Source organism: Parus major, chromosome 1, assembly GCF_001522545.3.
Source record: "Parus major isolate Abel chromosome 1, Parus_major1.1, whole genome shotgun sequence".
Classification (NCBI taxonomy): Eukaryota; Metazoa; Chordata; class Aves; order Passeriformes; family Paridae; genus Parus; species Parus major.
Window position 1 is genome coordinate 6273256 of NC_031768.1, and position 18626 is coordinate 6291881.

At 37.0% G+C, this 18626-nt stretch overlaps 1 protein-coding gene across 18 annotated transcripts in view; it reads right to left on the minus strand.

Annotated features, from left to right (window-relative positions):
- KDM6A (lysine demethylase 6A) overlaps window positions 1-18626 on the minus strand; it is a 150418-nt gene that overhangs the window by 112887 nt on the left and 18905 nt on the right. For all 18 annotated transcript variants that reach the window (XR_004495845.1, XR_004495844.1, XR_004495852.1 and 15 more), the window contains exon 3: window positions 3584-3692. Coding sequence is in view for 8 of the 18 variants with exons in the window: in XM_015622975.1 (XP_015478461.1) it covers window positions 3584-3692 (109 nt within the window). In the remaining 10 variants the exon portion in view is untranslated. The remainder of the gene's footprint in view (window positions 1-3583; window positions 3693-18626) is intronic.

Below are 18626 nucleotides of genomic sequence, written 5' to 3' on the forward strand. Positions count from 1 at the left end.
TAAACAGTTCACAGGTCCACACCAGGAGTCCTGACTGGATTCAGCCGTGCTCCCAGCATCCAAAGGCCTCCATGACAACTCATCCACCTCCTCCAGCAAAACCCCAAGGCTGAGGTTTCACATTCTGGGCATCTGCATGGCATTTTTGTGCGGGGTTATTTTTCAGTCGGATCAGCTCCCCACACAGCTGCAGGCTCAGCTGTGCCAGCACAAAGAAAGCAACCCACAGACACGGGGGTGCCACTCAGGGCATGCCCAGGCAACAAGAGGTTTGGGAACCTCTGAAACAATGCAACAGCTGGGGAATAGCTGCCTTGTCAAAAAAATAAGGAGGAAGAATCAGATTAGAGTTAAGAAAATTTGACTGAGGAAATTAAATATTTTTCACCAGGAGGAGTCAACATCTACATTTTAGGAAATCCCAAAGTTGAATTCTGATCAGTCACGATCAATACAATGAAAGCTGAGCGCAGAACCCACCCTGAACATGCAGGCAAAGCTGAAACCAATCCATCTGCAATCTTGGTGATAATTGTCTGAATACAAGTCAGTGTCTCACTAGATTCGAAATCTGCAAAAAGGCTGATCCCTTGCACAGGACCTTCTCCTACCAGCATCAGCTGATAACTCCATTCCAAGGCTGCAGAGAAAATCCTTTAGCTATCAACAGCAACTCAAACTTACTGCATTTTAGGAAAACTGCAACCTGCAGAGCAGCTTCACATCTTTTAAAGGCTACCAGTGGCACTGATACTCCTAGTCTAAGCACAGGTACAATACTGAAAAGAAAGAACCTCATCCAGTGATTTCTGATGTGAACTCAAACCTTTTCTTGGAAACAAGTACTTCTTTTTAAAGAAGAAAAATAAAAGCATATTGATTTTGGAATTCAGTGGCTACAAATGACAGAAAACATATTGCACTTCAGGGGAACTTACAATATTTAACAGGTTTCATTAAAAAAAGATAAAGCTGAACAGACTTCAGAATCAGACATCAGCCTACTGCACATTCAAAGGTAGCCTGCCCCTCACTGATATCCTGTGAGCACATGAAGCAAGGGCAGGATTAGCACCAATAATGTGAGTTTCAATGATGCAACACACCATGACTTTTTCTCAAGATGCCTCTTATGGATAACTCCTAATTCTCACAAAGAAATGACCTACAGCCTCAGTATATTCATAAGAAGGTATCAGGTACATCAAAACACTAAAAACATGCAACAAAATGCACCCAGCTGCATGATCCTTCACTGCCCATGTGTGGAAAAATGAGACAGGTCTAAAGAGCAGAAACTACCAACATAAAACCCAGATCTCCCATCATCCCAGCATTGCTTCATCTTGACCACTGACCCCAGTTCTACAGTCAGCTCACACAAACTGAGCACACAAACCTCATTGCAAGCATTTTTAAACAATACTGTCACTTCTGCCTATATAAAAAACACTTCATACATTACATACAAAGGTGCACATGTTTATTGAAGATATTTAATTGAGTAACAAGCTTTTAAGGGAAAAATGAATTGTAGAGCATTATACATGCTGCTAATCTTGTGATATTTTATTAACTACATTTAATTTATTAAACACACTGACTTCTCCATAACTTTGTCCACAACTAAATTCAGACTACACAGATTTATGGTTTTGAAGACCATGCTCCTTCAGCATTTTACACTTCTGGAACTTCAGGACTTAAAATCTGGGTAAAATATATATTAGTGACATCAAAACATTCTGAAATCTGTTTACTTTTCTGTTCTAAATAATATAAAATTTAACTATAATGCAATTACAATGCATGATAATTAAAGTAACGAAATTTTTATCATGTAATGAAATTTATTTTTACTTTATAATGGAACACAAACATTCTACTTCTTTCAAATAGCAGTAGTAAATTAGTCATAGAACACCTGTGACTTTGTGCATTGAGGGGAATAGTTTTACAGTCTCTGGTACTAGAGTTCAAAAACTATAGTGAACAAGAACATATGTCCCTCACTTAATAAAAAAAAAAAAACACCTTTAACTTCCCTTTTTATATCAATTAAAATTCCTCCAGTATTTTCAACTGCTACTAAACTTCAAAAATACAGATACTTTTTTTTTTAAATATTCCATAACTAACAATGTTTTTTGACTTCTTGAGGCTTTTTTATAACTCAGATGTGACTTTAAATTGACATCTAATAAAGCATTAAGTATTTTAATTCAGATTTTTAATGGCTTTATGTTTCTTCTCACATTGTTTTGCTAATGCTCTTTTACAGTTCTGGAAAACTGGTATTTTCAACCATCAATTGGATTTTTAATGCTTATTTTTAAAACCATATGCAGAGTACAAAGCAGATGCCCCATCAGTAAACCCTGCCTCTGATCCACAGCAACACCTGGTCCTGTCACTCTCAACTGTTATCAACCCAAAAGCAGAGTTAATACAGGTCAGTCCATAATCCCGGGCTGGTTTTGCTAAGCAAAATATACCCAGGTCACACTGCACTCAAACCAAGCTTTATTAGGCTAATGAGAAAGAGTGGTGTAAATTTGTTTGCAGAGGGAGTGGCACAATTTTCTTAAGACAAAACTGAAGCACAGGATCAGACTATTCTTCACTAAATTTTACATAGCATACTGCCTTGCTCCCTGCAGGTTTCCCCATGCCTCTGGATTTGGAAACATCAGTGGTTATATCACACTCATTGGAAGGGATGAGGTACCAGACAGATGCCTCTATCACTCAAACCCTTCTGAATTTACAGATTGAATTTAGATACCTGCAAATTCCTCCTGAACAGCATCAAATCTACATGTTTCTCACTTTAGAAATGAAAGTCCCAGGAAGCCAAACTCACACCGTTTAATGTCAGATAGAGAACCAGTGCATCCACAGACACACTGCTATCAAACAGCTCACAGCCAGCCTGAGTCACCAAGCAGTGCTTCTGAACTGCCCTCTGTTATAGCTCATCTCCCTGTTTCTGCATCCCAAGGAAACTGCAAGCCAGTATTTGTGTGGTTGGAAAAAGGTGTGGGGAGGGGAGCACGTATTTTCAGGGTGGGGGTGTTGTTTGTTTCCCTACACAAACACAACTGCATTCATGTTAGAATTAAAAAGCAACAACGAGAAAAGACATCCCATGGAACAAAAAGTAGATTTTCTGACCTGTTCTACCCAGCTCTCACCCACACACCACAATCACTGCAAGACAGGCATCAGACACTGGGCCTGCCAGCCAACCTTATATTCAAATCTGAGCCAGGAGAGTTTTGGTTGGGCTTTTGTTTTTCATTAAAAAAACAAACCAAAAACAAGAAAACAAACCAAAACCAACCAACAAAAAAAAAAAAAAAACACACAAAGAAAAAAAAAAAACAAACCCCCAAAAAAACAAGAAGAAAGAATAAAGTTATTCTTATAAAGACATCACCAGTCTTAATTCATTTATGGGCTCTGAAATACAGTACACACCAAGAAAACTGTGACTTAGCCCAATGTTTTTCATTCTGTTGTGCCACCTACACCGAAAAACAATTGCCCAAAGACATTTATCAGAAGAACTAAAAATTCTTACCTTTTGGATAATCTTCCAATAAGAGGTTGAAGTGACCTAACTGACAAAAGAAATCAGACTCGACCTTTCCTTCAGCTTTCAAAATTAGCGATTCATAGCAGCGAACAGCCTGGGAAAAAGAAACACAAGGTTTTCAAAATCCTGTATTTTACTAAAGCAAATAATACATTTTCTGAGAAACAATAAAGATTTTTATTAGCTTTAAAGACAAGGTCTACAAACACTTTCAATAACAAAGTCAGCATCATTTTTCAAAGAAGAAATGTAAGACATTTAATGTAAGAAATTTAAGACAGAACATATTTAGAAGCTCACTGATTCTAATGCAAATTGACAACAAATGAACAGCAGAAATTTCCTATGGTTTATCTGTGGGCATTTGATTTCCCCAACACAAAACAAGCCTCTAACTTACATGCCAATTTTTAATTTTAAAATCAATGAAATACAAAAGCACTGATTTCATTCCTTCCAATCTGCAAGAAAGAAACCTCTCTGATTTTATTCTCATTGTGTTGCTTTATTCCCTAAAGAAATAATTTTTCATTTAAAGGTCATTTCACTCGTTTTTGCTAAACTGAAGTACACACCACCTCAACATGTCTCCTTACGCAATTTATACATCTTCATATGATACGTGTTTCTCAAGATCTAATTCTTTCCACATCTATCATGTTGTAAAATAAGTTACTTCCTTCTGCTGTAGACTAAGAAAAGCTGAAGTCAGAAATGTAATCCAATTAGAAATTAATTTTGGTTTGAGAAAAATTGCCCCAGAAGTTCTTCTGACACACACAGAAGCAAAGAAAATTCTGTGCTACAAACACACATTTCTAACAACTGAACTACACTTTTTATTCACCGTAATTGCCATGATCTTTAACCTATTACATCCTTAGCTCATAGCCCTATTTACCTCCTGACCCTGCTCACACTCTGGGAATGAGTAAATAAATAAAATCACTCTCCCAACTTTCTGAAGTTATTAACCATTGAACTGAAGCAGTAGAACAAATGTAAATGAGGGAAGGTCCTTTGCACCAGCACAGTTCTCAAAACCCATACAGCCTTCCAACAAATTCTTATTCCAGCTGGATAATCTATGACTTTCACCTGTTTATGGTGTATTTTTCAAATTTGGTTGCAATTATGAACTTCTTGACTTTATTATATGACAGTAATCAAAGACTGTGGGTCCCGTCCAAATGAGCATATCCTGATTCTGTGATTCTGTGAAAAGAGGAGCTTTCTTAAGAGATTTTATTAAAACTCAATATTCAACAGAGGGTGAGGAAATCAAGCTGAATATTTAAATCAGTAGCCTTGCCCATGTTTATAGTTTACTTTGAGTACACTTTTATTAATCACGGAAATGAAAAATGCCAAAAATAAAATGAGGAAAATGTTAGGAAGCAGTTAGAACAGATCTATGGAGAACCCAATTACTGATCTAATCTCTTCTGAGTGGGCTGTAGTTTGTATCCCAAAACTGAAGTGAATCACATACTTTCACCTACTTCCAAATCCAGAAAGACTTATTTTATGGCTGTTCTCAGAGGCAAAGTTCCCATGAATCAAAACAAAGCTATGCTGCTACAGAACTGCAGGTGTACCTGTGTTATTAAAATGATTTAATAAAACATGAAATATGTTCACATAAATTTAAAGTACATATTTCAAACTGTGGCTATTTGGCCACGTTCTGAAGATAGCAAATTTAGATGTGTATTTGCCTGTGTCTCAAAGATCTGCTGCAGAACTTTCCTTTCACGCGCTGCAAGCTTTGCCCACACAAACTGCAGAAGGACTTTAATTCTTTTCTACAGCTCCTTTAATCTTATTCCCATCACTATGAACACCTCTTGCAGTCAGTCAATTCCTCATCTAAAAAAATATCATCCCTAAAAATCAGAAGCAAAGCAAACAAGTCTAAAGCACATTTCTTAAGATCACTACTAGTGTATGTACTGACTTAACATCAGGTCCACCAGCTGAACCCGTGTGCAATTATCTTAGTGCAGAACCTTGGTTTTGGCACTCTGCTTCCCCTCTCCACTTTTTGGTCTCATCTCTTGATTTGTACAAATCAAAACAACGTTTTTGAAGGTGCCCCTAATGTTACTTTTTGTAGATAGGCTTCTCTTCTGATGATGATTTGCAATACCTGCTGCAGCTGCTGAAGAAAAGAATAGTATTTAGATATTTTCTTAAGTTGGTATTTTGTCTTTTGCAATTCAGACCATACAGAAATTGCCACCGCAACTGGTAGGCTACAGTAAATATGGGAGAGGAATCTAGGGTAGTTTACTTCCTGAGTTAGGCTATAGGGGTTTAAAGAAACTTGACTTTATGAACAAATGTAACAGGATTTTTCTGTACAGATGTTCAAAGAAATTATAAATCACACACACTTTAACAATTAAGTGTTTGGGGACCCTCAATGTTCCCACAGCCCCTTTTTAAGTAAATCCTCATTAAAAGACATATCATACAAATCTGAAGCACTGTCTATAGTAAGGTTGTAAAAAACTGTGCCCAAGCCTTTCACATAGCTCAGAGCAGTTCTCAACAAGGCAGATTTTCCCTTTATGTTAGAACACAAACTGAAGATACTGCTAAGCCATCTCACTGATGCCAGCAAAAGGCAAGGCCTAAGACACCAGAACTTCCCCTTTCAGCCACAGCTAACTGTAAGTTATCTGTTCCTGTAAGAGCAATTCAATTACACCATTAAAGCAAACCCTCTCCACTGACCTCTAACCGGTTTGCAACATAATCAGCAACACACTCATATTTATGCAAACTTAACTTGGGAAGGCTGTTTAAAAAATGGATTTTTTTAATTCTTCCAGCATATTCTAACAAAATGAAACAGAAACTGAAAGCAAGTGTTACTTCCTCGGCGGGAACACCAAGTCAGCCCCTGGGTCTCTGGAGGAAGAGCAGGTTGGTCACTGTGTGGCTCTTGCTCCTCCCAGTAGTCAGGGCAGAGGCACCAGGCAAAGACTTCTCCAACTTTGGTTTTGGTCAAGAAATTTTCTCCACCACCAGACCCATCCACAAAGATCTTTAGAAAGTAACAAGTATTTTTCTGCACAGGTAAGAATTTTTCTCTGTTGAATCAATGGATGCAAAAGGGAGGTGACAACAGCATGTATCTGTGTATGTTCTCTTTGAAGGAACAATCAAAAGATCTCATTTTAGTGGTTCTTTAACTGAAAGGCCATCTATGGCACCACTTGTGCAACCCATTTAAATTATCCTGAGACACTAAGAATTCTAAGGAAGTTAAAAACCCCTGAGGGTTTTTAAGTTTTGTTATTTCTCCACACTGTATAGATCTCTAAGTGCATTCAATGGAGTCAGCCTTGAGAATTGTCAGTATTGACAAATTTACAAGAAAGAGAAAGACCCTGAAATAAAACGGAAGATTGCTACACAACACCATACACTTCCTTCCCTTTGTTGAAGGCTACAAGAAGATAAAAGGGAAACCTGAAGAATTTAGGAATTTGGTAAAATAATCACCCACAGCTGCTTCGCAGTGTGGCAACCAGAGCAGAAGCAGGAAACCAATGCAGAAATGGCTGCAGGAAAAGAAACTGGCTTATACAACATTAAAAAAGTAACAATATTCATGTTGTTTGCCACCTTCAACTGAAGTAATACACTGCTGCCACACAAATTCCCTCTTATTACATCACAGTTCTTGACTGGGGGCATCCTGATTGCACAGATCCAACTATCAATTCTTAGGACATCTTTAAATACAGTACAGTGAAAAAAAAAAAGGCTCAGTGTATTTACCAACACACAAAACACTAGAAAAATCTGTCCACAAAAGGACAAAACAATTCTATAGAATCACCTTTCAAATGTACTACCAGACCCTTCCTTGTGTGTTCCCTGCTTATTATTCCAATGGATAAGGAACTGGATTATTTTTTCCCTCTGTTTTAAAACCATTCCTTCTCCACAAAAAAAACCAACCAAACAAAACCAGCCCAATAAACTAAATGTCAGTTTTGGCCATGACTAATATATTGTCATTTCATGAAGGAAAGACCCTAGAGTTGAGAATATACCATAACAAAATAAATAAATATACCTAACCCAAACAAATCTAACTGATAAATCCAACAGATAAAACCAGAATTCTAAATATTGTATTCAGGAGCTGAAACATTACAGCTCTGCTTTACAAATAAAAAAGACAATGTTATTCCTAATTAAATTAATGTGAAGAAAAAAGCTTTACCATTATCATTCGTTGCAATTGTTGGTATTTTACAGCACAAATTCAAACTACTGTTAAACAACTGTACCAAAAAAGAAGGAAAAAAATCAATACAGCTTGTTCAGATTATTTCTGAAGAAGATAATATGATTTTATCCTTTCTGAATCAAGACAAGCATGACTGACCAAAATGAAAGTAAGCAGGGCTAAATGGCCAAATGTGATAAAATATTAACTATTAATTCTTTAATATATTAATGATATGGAAATTGAAGAGTACGCTGAGTCAGCAAATTTTTACTTCAATCAGAAAAAAAACCTGGCAACTACAGGGAGCCAAAAAGCCAGCAATCTGAATATTAACATGGCAACAACCGAGCAGTAACCTACAGTGAAAGTAATTATTTGAATTTTAATGTGTAATAAATTAACTACTCAAGAAAAACACTGCATTTCAATGCAGACAATATAGTGCAGAATCACAAATTTAAAGCTTCAAGAAGTTCCTAAAACCTTCAATTTCACAACATAAAACACTATTGTATATGTAGATAAACTGGAGCAGGGTGACAAAACTGAACAGTTGCTGCTTCTTTTTCTTGTGCCTCCAGTGACCCAACTGGACTGGCTTTGTGAGCAGGTAATGAGAACAGAGATTCCACATGAAAACTGGAGAGGGAGACCTCAGCAGGCTCTTGACAAACAAAACACACTCTACAGTGATGGTTAGAAACACAACGTTATTAGCTCGTATTTTATCCTTCTGGAAAACCAAGTGGACAGTATGTGGGCAGTGCTGGCCACTGGGGCCACAATCACACATCTACCAGTGCTCAGTCCGAGGGGCACCTACACACCAGGAAGGCACAAGTGTGCATGTGATGCACTACCACTGAGGAGGCTCTGAAAGGATTGACTTCCCATCCCTTCCTCCTTGCCACAATTCACCTGATTTGCTAACAACAATGACAACAATTTGCTACTGCCCAGAGAACCTCCTGGTGAAGTTCCAGCTCCTGCACTGCAGAAACGTGGGTGTCAGCAGAGCTCACTTTAGCTAAGCAGAGAGACACACCTGAATTCTTCAGAAGTTAAAACTATTTTTCCCCCATCAATGACTGGTTGGATACACATCACCTTCTGAGCTGTAGTTGATTTACAAGAACATCTCATTTACTTCTGCAGAGAAAAGCACACCATTCTTATTTGATTGAAGATAACCTAGATTAATGCAGCAGATCCTCCACTGAAAGCTCTCATATTATGTATTGGCACAATATCCTTAAATTCCTTTACTTTCTTATTCAATGGCAATTCCCACTACAGCTTTCAAAGCTTCTTTATATGCTCTGTCTTTGCAATGCTCATATTATGTTATAAAATTTCTCTCTCAATTTCACACTTCTACTCTCCTTCTATTTCATGTATGAACAGTACTATTTCAAAAGCCTCAGCAAGAGTGCTCAAAGTACAGCTTGCTGGACACAAATATGTTCAGACCCCAAAACATTTGGGCCTCAAGAAGGAAAAACATGAACTGGCCTCTTCAGTAACTTCATTCTCGCAAAATTTCTATGGCATATTGGAATATTGTGAGCTTATTCTAGTCTGCTAACAACACTTAGGACCAAAGTCTTTATCATTTCAGGAACAATTAGCACAGAACAACAGAAACCAATCCTCCTCAAACATTTCTCATGAAATCTATCACCAATTTTAGCTGATTTATTTTCTTATGACTAATGCTTCATGAAATAGGATACAGGAATAAACAGTGCAGGCAATAAAAAAAAGCAGCTGCACACATGAGCTACATGCACAGCCTGATGGTCACAACTGAAATGAATTTTCTTTGAAAGACACTACTGTAGCCTAAGACTGTGCTTCCAGATTATACTGAAGATGTAACAAATATTTCTTGTTCAAATGATGTCTATGGCAGATGAGAGATGACATAGTAAGCAGCAGAAGTAAGGTCAAGGTTGCTAAGCTTACAAGGGAAAATTAACATGAACTCAATTATCATTGAAAACTGAGGGATATTGCTTCATAGAAAGAACAGAATTGCAGAACAGAATACAAAACAGAATACATGCATATCAATGATTAAATGGACAAAAGTGACATTTTAGTGGAGAGTAAAAAAACCTGACTTGTCTCCCCTGAATACCCAACACTTGCAAGACATTCTTGACAAGTGTTTTCTGTCAGACAGATGCAAACTTAATAGTTTACGTATTAAAAATAGTTTAATATACATAAAATACAGGAAGCTTAGTCCTTTGCAGCTGACAGTGTCCATAACCAACTGGATTTTATGAAAAATTTGTTGACTTGAGCTTATGTGGTGAATCAGACTGCACTAATTCTAAGTCCACCTGGAAGATGCAATCCTCTCGTTATTTCTTTAAAATACAGTCAAATAAACTTAGAAATATCAATGTCTATGTACATTGTACATGTACTCACAACACCTACATCACTTCTAGAAGTTCTAAATTATTAGCAAACAGAATCATCTCTATTCTGTCCCTGGAAATATTTTATCATCAGGTGACTCAGGAGATTATGGCAAATTTTATATGGATTTTCATCATTTAAAATCCTTTAAGTTAATCTTTACAAAAAATCCAAACAAACAAACACAAGCAACTTTACTTTATTTTTTTCCAAGTGCCAGTAGATTTTTTCATAGGCAACTGGAACATTATTCTTATCTGACACTATAGGAACATCTTTTTGCCTATTTTTACCACAGTAAGTCTATTTCAAGTAGAATTGCAGCACCTTAATTTAGCAATTTTTCAAGCTCATGAATAGTTCACCACACACTAAAATTTAAGACCACTGAATTTGATTTTATTCTAGCAATTCTCACCTATACCAATACAGATCATCACAAATGAGGTGTGGCATGTCATACTCCAGAACATTTCTATAGCTAACACTGATAGACAAACTTAACTTTTTTTTTAATGTTAAACCAGTTTTATTTAGGAGCCTGCAGGTGCCATACAGACTTTAGGTAAGATATGATACAACAATTAAATAACTGGGTTTGTTTTCATTGGGTAAATTATTTTGGAAATATAATTAAAATCAACACAGAAAGATACAGCCAAACACAGAAACCCTCCCACAAATAAAGCCAGAATCTGCATTAATAGCTGCCTTTTTTACCTAAGGAAAAAAGGATCTGAATATCTTATTTATGTAAATATCTCTGGATCTGGACACAAGTCTTTAGAAATGTAACACTCTGCAAATGTAACTATCAGACACCAAGCATAAGAATGACAATGAAACAAAGAATAAAGAAGCTTGAAAGAAAGAGGTATTAAACAGAGAACAATGTACATACATATGCACAAGACAATGTCTACCAAGACTGACACAACAAATATATATTTGTGAAAATACCTCGTGCTTCAGACTAAACAGAGTGATTTTTCTGTGTTGTCTGAATACAAGGCAATATATAAAGGCAACTATTAAAAAATATTTAAAAGCTACCACCAATTCTTCTGCTAAAGCTGCCCAGTCTAAACTTTAGTCCCAAAAGGGTTCAAGCACTAGAGGTGGCCTGGTACTCAGAAATAATATTGCTGGTAGCTTAGTCTGAAAATACAAGGAAATGATGAGTTATTTTAGAAGAATGGAAGTGAAAATGGGTCAGGAGCTGTTTCATAAAGAAAGTGTAAAAACTAATGCTAATAGGGTGGGAAGTGTGGAATTTTCAGCACCACAGGAGATACAGAAATGGTAAAGGCATATTAAGACACAAAGGATAAAAATCTAAATGGAATGAACCTGGTTTTAAATACTGAAATATCACTATTTCATGAAGTCTCACAATGCTGGTACTTTTAGTTATCACAGCCAGTGCACCAGAAGGGTCCATGCCAATGATTTTCCATCACATCACTGAAATCTCCCACATAGGTACAGTCCACGTATCATGTTCCTTTTTCCCACAGCCATTCATATTTTCTCCTCTGTGGCTGCTTAATTATGCTTACACAATTATGCTCACATATAAAAATGAGCAACACTGGAACAGAACCAAATGGGCATGAAAACCAGCCTGCATAGAAAAATGTTTTGCAGGAGAACTTTATGCAAAGAAAACACCTTGAAAAGCACCATAATAATTCCCATCAAGAGCTGTAACTCTTGCCTGCTAATGCCAGCAAACACCCAGCCTTATCCCTCACCTTTTCCCCCCTCACGTGGCAATATGAACAAGAAGAAATTGCAGTAAGTAAGAGGAGTACAATCCTCTGGATACAATCCACAGGTAATGAGCAGCACCACTTCTGAATGGCAGAGCTGGTAAACCTTATTCCAGGAAAGAATAAATGTCTTATTTCTGCTATGTGGCAGTAACAGGTGGGGGAAAGTATATTCATAGAGATTTCAGATTTTACATTTATGTACTACAAAGCCCAAGTACAAATTATTTTAGCTACTAGTATGCATCTGCATCATAATATGCACTAAACACCAACTAAAATGACAATATACTCAAAACACTGCTTGGGAACTGGCCAGCAGAGTCTACTGATAAATAAAACCTGATAGTAAATTGTCAGAGGCAAAACATTTTAAAGACTCCTGGAGCTGCAGGGTAAACAGCCATGCAGGTTGTCACCACAGACTGTTTTCATTAACATTTCCCTGAAGCCGGATGTAAGATCTCCTTCTTAAATAATGCTTCCCAAGCCCTATCAAATTTGACATCAAATATACAGATGGACATTAAAAAATACCAAGTGGGAAAACATTTATGTATGAAGCTTAATGCAAATTCTCCATCTCTTCTTGTATGTATTTTTAGGGACCATACTGAACTAGAAAACAGAGACAGCTATAAAGGATGAAGTTCCTAATAAGTACAGCAGGTCAGAAACTAATTATATTATAGGAGAGAAATGGGATGGACAAAAAATTCACAAGAAACTCCAGTGCATTAAAACTATCTACTAAGGATTTAAATCTAGAAAGATCAAGATTCAAGGCTTCACTTTATTTAAAACAAAGATTTAAATTTGAATTGTCCATACTCATCACAAGTGCCATAGGTATCAGATTCCAGAGTCAATGTCACTTTTAAGCCAAAAGTGACCACGATGATTCTCCGCAGGACAGATGCAGAATGACAGACACAAAGCTTCCACCTACACGTAGAGAACTCTGTCCTAGCCATCCTTTCCCCATCTGCATCTACAGTAAGACATTGGGTAGAAAAGGAGGATTTTGTAATTTAAAACAAACAGCTGGATAAAGAAAAATGCAGTCCACTAGAGGTGGGTACTGCCTGAGCTGTTTGGGCACACCACCATCTGTCTTGGCTGAACATGACAAACACAGACTCAACTAGGAGTTCTCAGCTCCATCTTGACAATGATGTTCCTTCCAACAGAAGGATCTGAAAGGACCCTTACACAACTGGAAAAACTACTATACCCCCTTCTGTTGGGCCTACCTTTCACTCACCACATATCCTGACTACTTAAAGCACAGTACTCCAATTCCTGTAGCCACCAATTCAAAACAGTCACACCTAACCCTTTAACATGTAACTCTAATTATAAAAAATAAATGGTTAATGTATTTTAACTTGAACAGCAAAGGTTAAAAACTATGAAATAAATAAAAATCCAAAAGTAGCTTCCTCATCCTCAAAACATTATCTGTACAATTTTATGAGTTTATTAAAAAACTGCTTTTTTTTAATGAGTCACTACACTTTAGGAAAAGCAAGACACATCCCAAACATATTTGTTTCTAAAGGGCAACCTTCTGCACTTCTCTGAATTAAAAGTTTATACACAATTAACAAACCTTACACTTCATTGTTCATTACACTGATACATGTTCATTACATATATCAGTCCCAAACAGAAAATAGCTAATGATCATTTGTCTCTTAAAAATGTCTATCTGCAGACTAACAAACTGCACAAAGTGGAATCCACTGTAAGGAACCCAAATCTTTAACCCAGCATTTACCTTGTGTTGCACCCATGACACTTTCAGAGTGACCAAATCAGCATCTCTAAGCATCAACACTGCTTGTATCTCAGAACCAGGAGAAAATCCAAAAATTTTAAAACAATCAAACTGTCAGAAAGCACTTTATAAACCCACTGAGGTGTGAAAGCCATGACCAAAAATCTGAAATGGGACAGAGGATCCAAAAAGAGGTGTGAGGATCAGCACTGAACATCAGGAAATTCTGTTGGTATCATTCATAAACCATAATGTCAATATGGTTCATACACCAAACACCTATGAAGGAGTCCCTTATAATACATTCCTGTAATGTTTGCATTTAAAATTAAATAATGCTAGAAATAACTGAATTCTATATATCAGACATTTGTTGAGAAGGCTTTGTTTTTTTATGAACAAGCCATACTCCACAGGACTCACTCCACAGAAGGTGTTTGCTGAAGTTCTCTCTTCAGCTAAAGCTGTCAGACTTGGGCCTTCAGATGAACGATCAATTCTGACATTATTCATAGTGGCAGACATCAATTTCAATTACACATTAATGCCAAACCTTAGAATGAACTTCAGCAGTTTTACAGGCAATATAGTTCCCACAATGCTGCTTACTTGACAATTGCAAAAAAATGCACCAAAATTGTGACCCAAAGCCATAAAGTCACTAAGTTTCCATAAAAAGGACAGTTCCTTAACAATAAAATTTTGACCACCTTCCTTTTCAAGGTTTTGGGTGAACAGGACACACCCTTGTCTCCCATTTCACTGTCACTAATGTAATCTATCTTTGTTTACAGGATAAATTCACCTTCAAAGCACTCAATAGCCTGATCATAGATCTCTGAATTGACAGAATACATTCGTGCGTCAATCACAGCTAACAAGAACTCTTCACAACACAGGAAAACCTAATTTCCTCGGAAGACTGGTTTTTTCAAGAATTGGTCCCAAAGAGTGGAATTCATCATTATTAGAAAATGTATGTGGAAAGGTGCACACACATTTCATTTGCCTTCCTGAATATACAGAAACACTCCACTATACACTGGAAAATCTTTGCCGAAACACTGTGTCACCATGAACAAGCAATTCCCCTAGAGAGGAAACAAAGGAAAGCAGCAAAACAACCCAAAAATCTCAGAATAAAGCACAGCAGAGTCAGACACTGAATTAAGTTCTAAAGAGTACACTGGGCACAACCAGAGGAGTGGCAAATAAAAGCTCAGACAGAATAAAGGAGTGAGAGGGAACGCCAAGTAAGAGATCAAACTTCTGTCATGGGGGAATGGCAGAGAAGGAAAGCAGATTACAATTTACTCAAGCCCTGAAGGACAGCACCTTCTCCACTGTTACCATTTCATCCCTACTCCAGCTGGTTGCACAACAGCCTCCCATCATCACCCACCCAACACAGAGCATCTCCAGGTAATAAACGCTTCAATTATGCCAGTCACTAAGAGAATAAGTGATAATCCCTCTGCAGGGAATGTCTGGGGAGGATGAAAAAATAAGAAGGTGAGGAAGTTTAAGAACATTTGAAAATGTATCAAATTTAGATTAAAGACATTTTCAAATAATCATAAAAGGAGAAGTGCAGCATGCAAGTCAGTCCCAAATGTCAATCTTTTTAAACCCTTTATTTTAAAGTATCAACTGTAGTACAAAAGGCTTCTTTTTCATTGCTTTCTGAAGTAAATTTTTTTTCTAAAATCCAAAAAAAGCAAACCTCATCATTCTGGACCTCCTGCAGCCTGTCCTGTGAAAGCAACAGGAAGGAGGTGGGTAACCTTTATGCTTAAGCTTGGAAACATAACTAACACTTGCACACGTGAAAGAGAATACTGATGTTGTCTTTAGGCCACAGATGGAGAACTGGCATCTCCTGAGGTGCATGCAGCTCCCAGGGAAAAACTCCTGACTGGCAAGGCCTGAGCTGCTGTCCAGTGCATGGAAAGCACTCCATAAATGCCAGTATGCTGAAAATCTATTTCAAACTTCTTCTGTTGTGAGACTGAAAAACTCCAAGTCTTTGTGGAACATCAAAACAAAGCTTCAAGCTCGTGCTGATTTTAATTCCATATGTTCCCAGGTGTGGGGACATAGCAGACTCAAAGGAGTACAACCTCGACTTCATCCTCCTTTCTGCCACAAGGCTTCCACCCACAGTGCCCTTACACTGCACAATGTACAGCAGGAGTAAATAAATTTGTCAGAATTTATTCTTCCTGTGCAGTAATGGCATGGAGATCTGAGACTCTGGGTCAGTCTCCTGCGCTTGTTTCACATTCAACAGTTCAATGTGCTTGCGTTTTTCTTGTGAGTCAGGCCAACCTCTACCTAAAACCCATTTTCACACATATTTTATAGTGTCTAAGTAGCACAAATTCAACATAAAAGGAGAACTGCCGTAATATTAACTGCACTTATTGGTGGTACCCTATCATCCTATAATTATCTCTATAATTTGCCGAGATAAGATATTGGCCTTTGGACTGAATTTATAGTCTTATTTTAGGTTTATCAACTGTAAATGAGGTAATGGCATTGCAAGTCCAAGCCACACCCAACAGATGGCTTTTGAAAGGCAGTCTGGGAGACACGTAGCAGTAAAACATTATATGGCCACGTAAGATCCTGAACTCTGTGTGACAGGCTTATTAAAACTACTGAAAAAAAAAAAAAACCAACAAACTCACATACATTAATTACCGGATTATAAGTCAACAAACCAAGATGAGTATATGATGGCAGCATAAGGCAAATGAAAAAAAAGAAAAAAAAGCATAAAGGATTTTGGAGCTCAGAGGACAGACTGCCAGCGAAGTTAAAATAAGATGACAATAAGTCAGACCAACAGTCAGCCCTGTGGAGCAGCCTTTCTTTGTGTTTACTTGAACAGCACATGGACTAAAATAGCAATAATAAAAGATAAGCACAGTTTTTACATGAACCCACATTGCTGAAAAATCAGCAAAAGAAAGAGGTTAGCATACAGTGGTATTTTTTTTTTCCTTTATATTTTTCTAGACTACATCAATTTAAGTTCAGAAATTTCTCAGGCACAGATAGGAAATGCTCCTGATGGATTTTCCTTCCATTAATTTTCCCCACCACTTTCTAAAACCATTTCCACTCATCTCACACTAACAGTACTGGACAGGCAGCAGTTCCACAGACTGACTGCAGGGAACCATCTTGTTCTGAATCTGCTTCCTGATAGTTTCAGCTCATACTCCCAAGCTGAAGACAGAAAAACCTGTTCTAAAAGAAGAAATATTAATACCATCTCAGCAGATTCTATACAATTTCCCTGCATTCAGTAAAGATAGAAATTAAATTTACTTATTTATAATAAATTTATATTAAATAAATTTAGAGGAGAACTGCAGGGGTAAGAGGAAAGAGAAGTCTCTCTTGTAAAAGGCAGTCTAAATATCTGAAATTATTTACCTCAGCAAATCAAAAGCTACTATGACTTTTCTAGAAGTACCAACAGGAAAAACACCAGAGGAATAGAAGAGCTATTTCAGTCTAACAATAATGTTGCCAAACAAATGCATAATTTAAGACAAAATTAAAAAAGTATTTGAAGAATCAGAAAATTAGGCTCCTGAACAGTATTTAAATGTAAACAGTAGAAGTAAAAGGGTTCTTTTACATACTCTTCAGTATCATATATAAGACAGAAATTTTCATAAATATAATCCCATTACATAGACCTGTGTATCTGTGACACAGCCACATGCAATGTGAAGGGACAGGCTTGAAAAACAACTAGAAACTCTCATTTAATCTATTTATTCTTTTGCGTTCCCTCTCCAAGAGTCTGCACAAGACTTTTGAAACAATTTCCATTTAACTGAGAACAAACCAATACCAATACTAACTGTAAAGAGCTGAATTGTTAAGCAAAGGACTTATGCCCTTGAGGCACTTCTGAATAAGAATATTTGAGAAACTTTTGGTAAAATTAACTCCTTAATATTTTGAACTACCACATCCTTACTGTCCAGACCATAGGCAAATACACTGTAAGTGGAGAGAACCAAAACCCACAGACAGTATCTCCTGTCTCTCCAGCCTCAACACAAATACTTGTGAGGATCAGTGCCTGGAATCTCTCTAGAGAATCTCAATTTTAAAAATTAATTAATAAAGGAACGTAATTCTTTAGCAAATATATTTATTTTTTTAAGAACCAAACCCTCTTCTTATGGTCTTTCAGAAAATATTATGGTTTTAATTTCATCATGACTCCACAGGACAAGTGGATACACTGTGGGTATATCAGTATCACTTAAACAACTAAACCTTTCCATGCTCATACAAACCAGCTTTCTAGCCTTCTTTTACACCAAGAATATTGCTTTTCAAACCTCTCTTGTGAAATACTAGTTGTACAAAATATCAAGGAAAGTTTTAGTTTAACAGCTCCCCAGGGAAGAAAAATGAAAGAGTAAAAGAATATTCTCCAAAACTCAGCAGCATTACATGTTCTGTGACGTGCTTTCAAAACATCATGTAGAAAATTAAAATGGTTTTGAAGAAAAATAGTAAACTGTTATAAATAACTTTGTTAACAAATAAAGAAGTAACAAACAACTAAACAAACACCACCCTCCCCCACAGAAATAAGACTGGATATCACTTCTTGAACATCTTTGGATGTCCCATGCCCAGCATGCACTGCCTGCCATAGCAGAGCACCCAAGAATGAACTCCCTGACTTCCAGAGATAACACCAACATGCTACAAGAAAGCCAGGCCCTCAGCAATCATCCTGGTCACACATTTTAA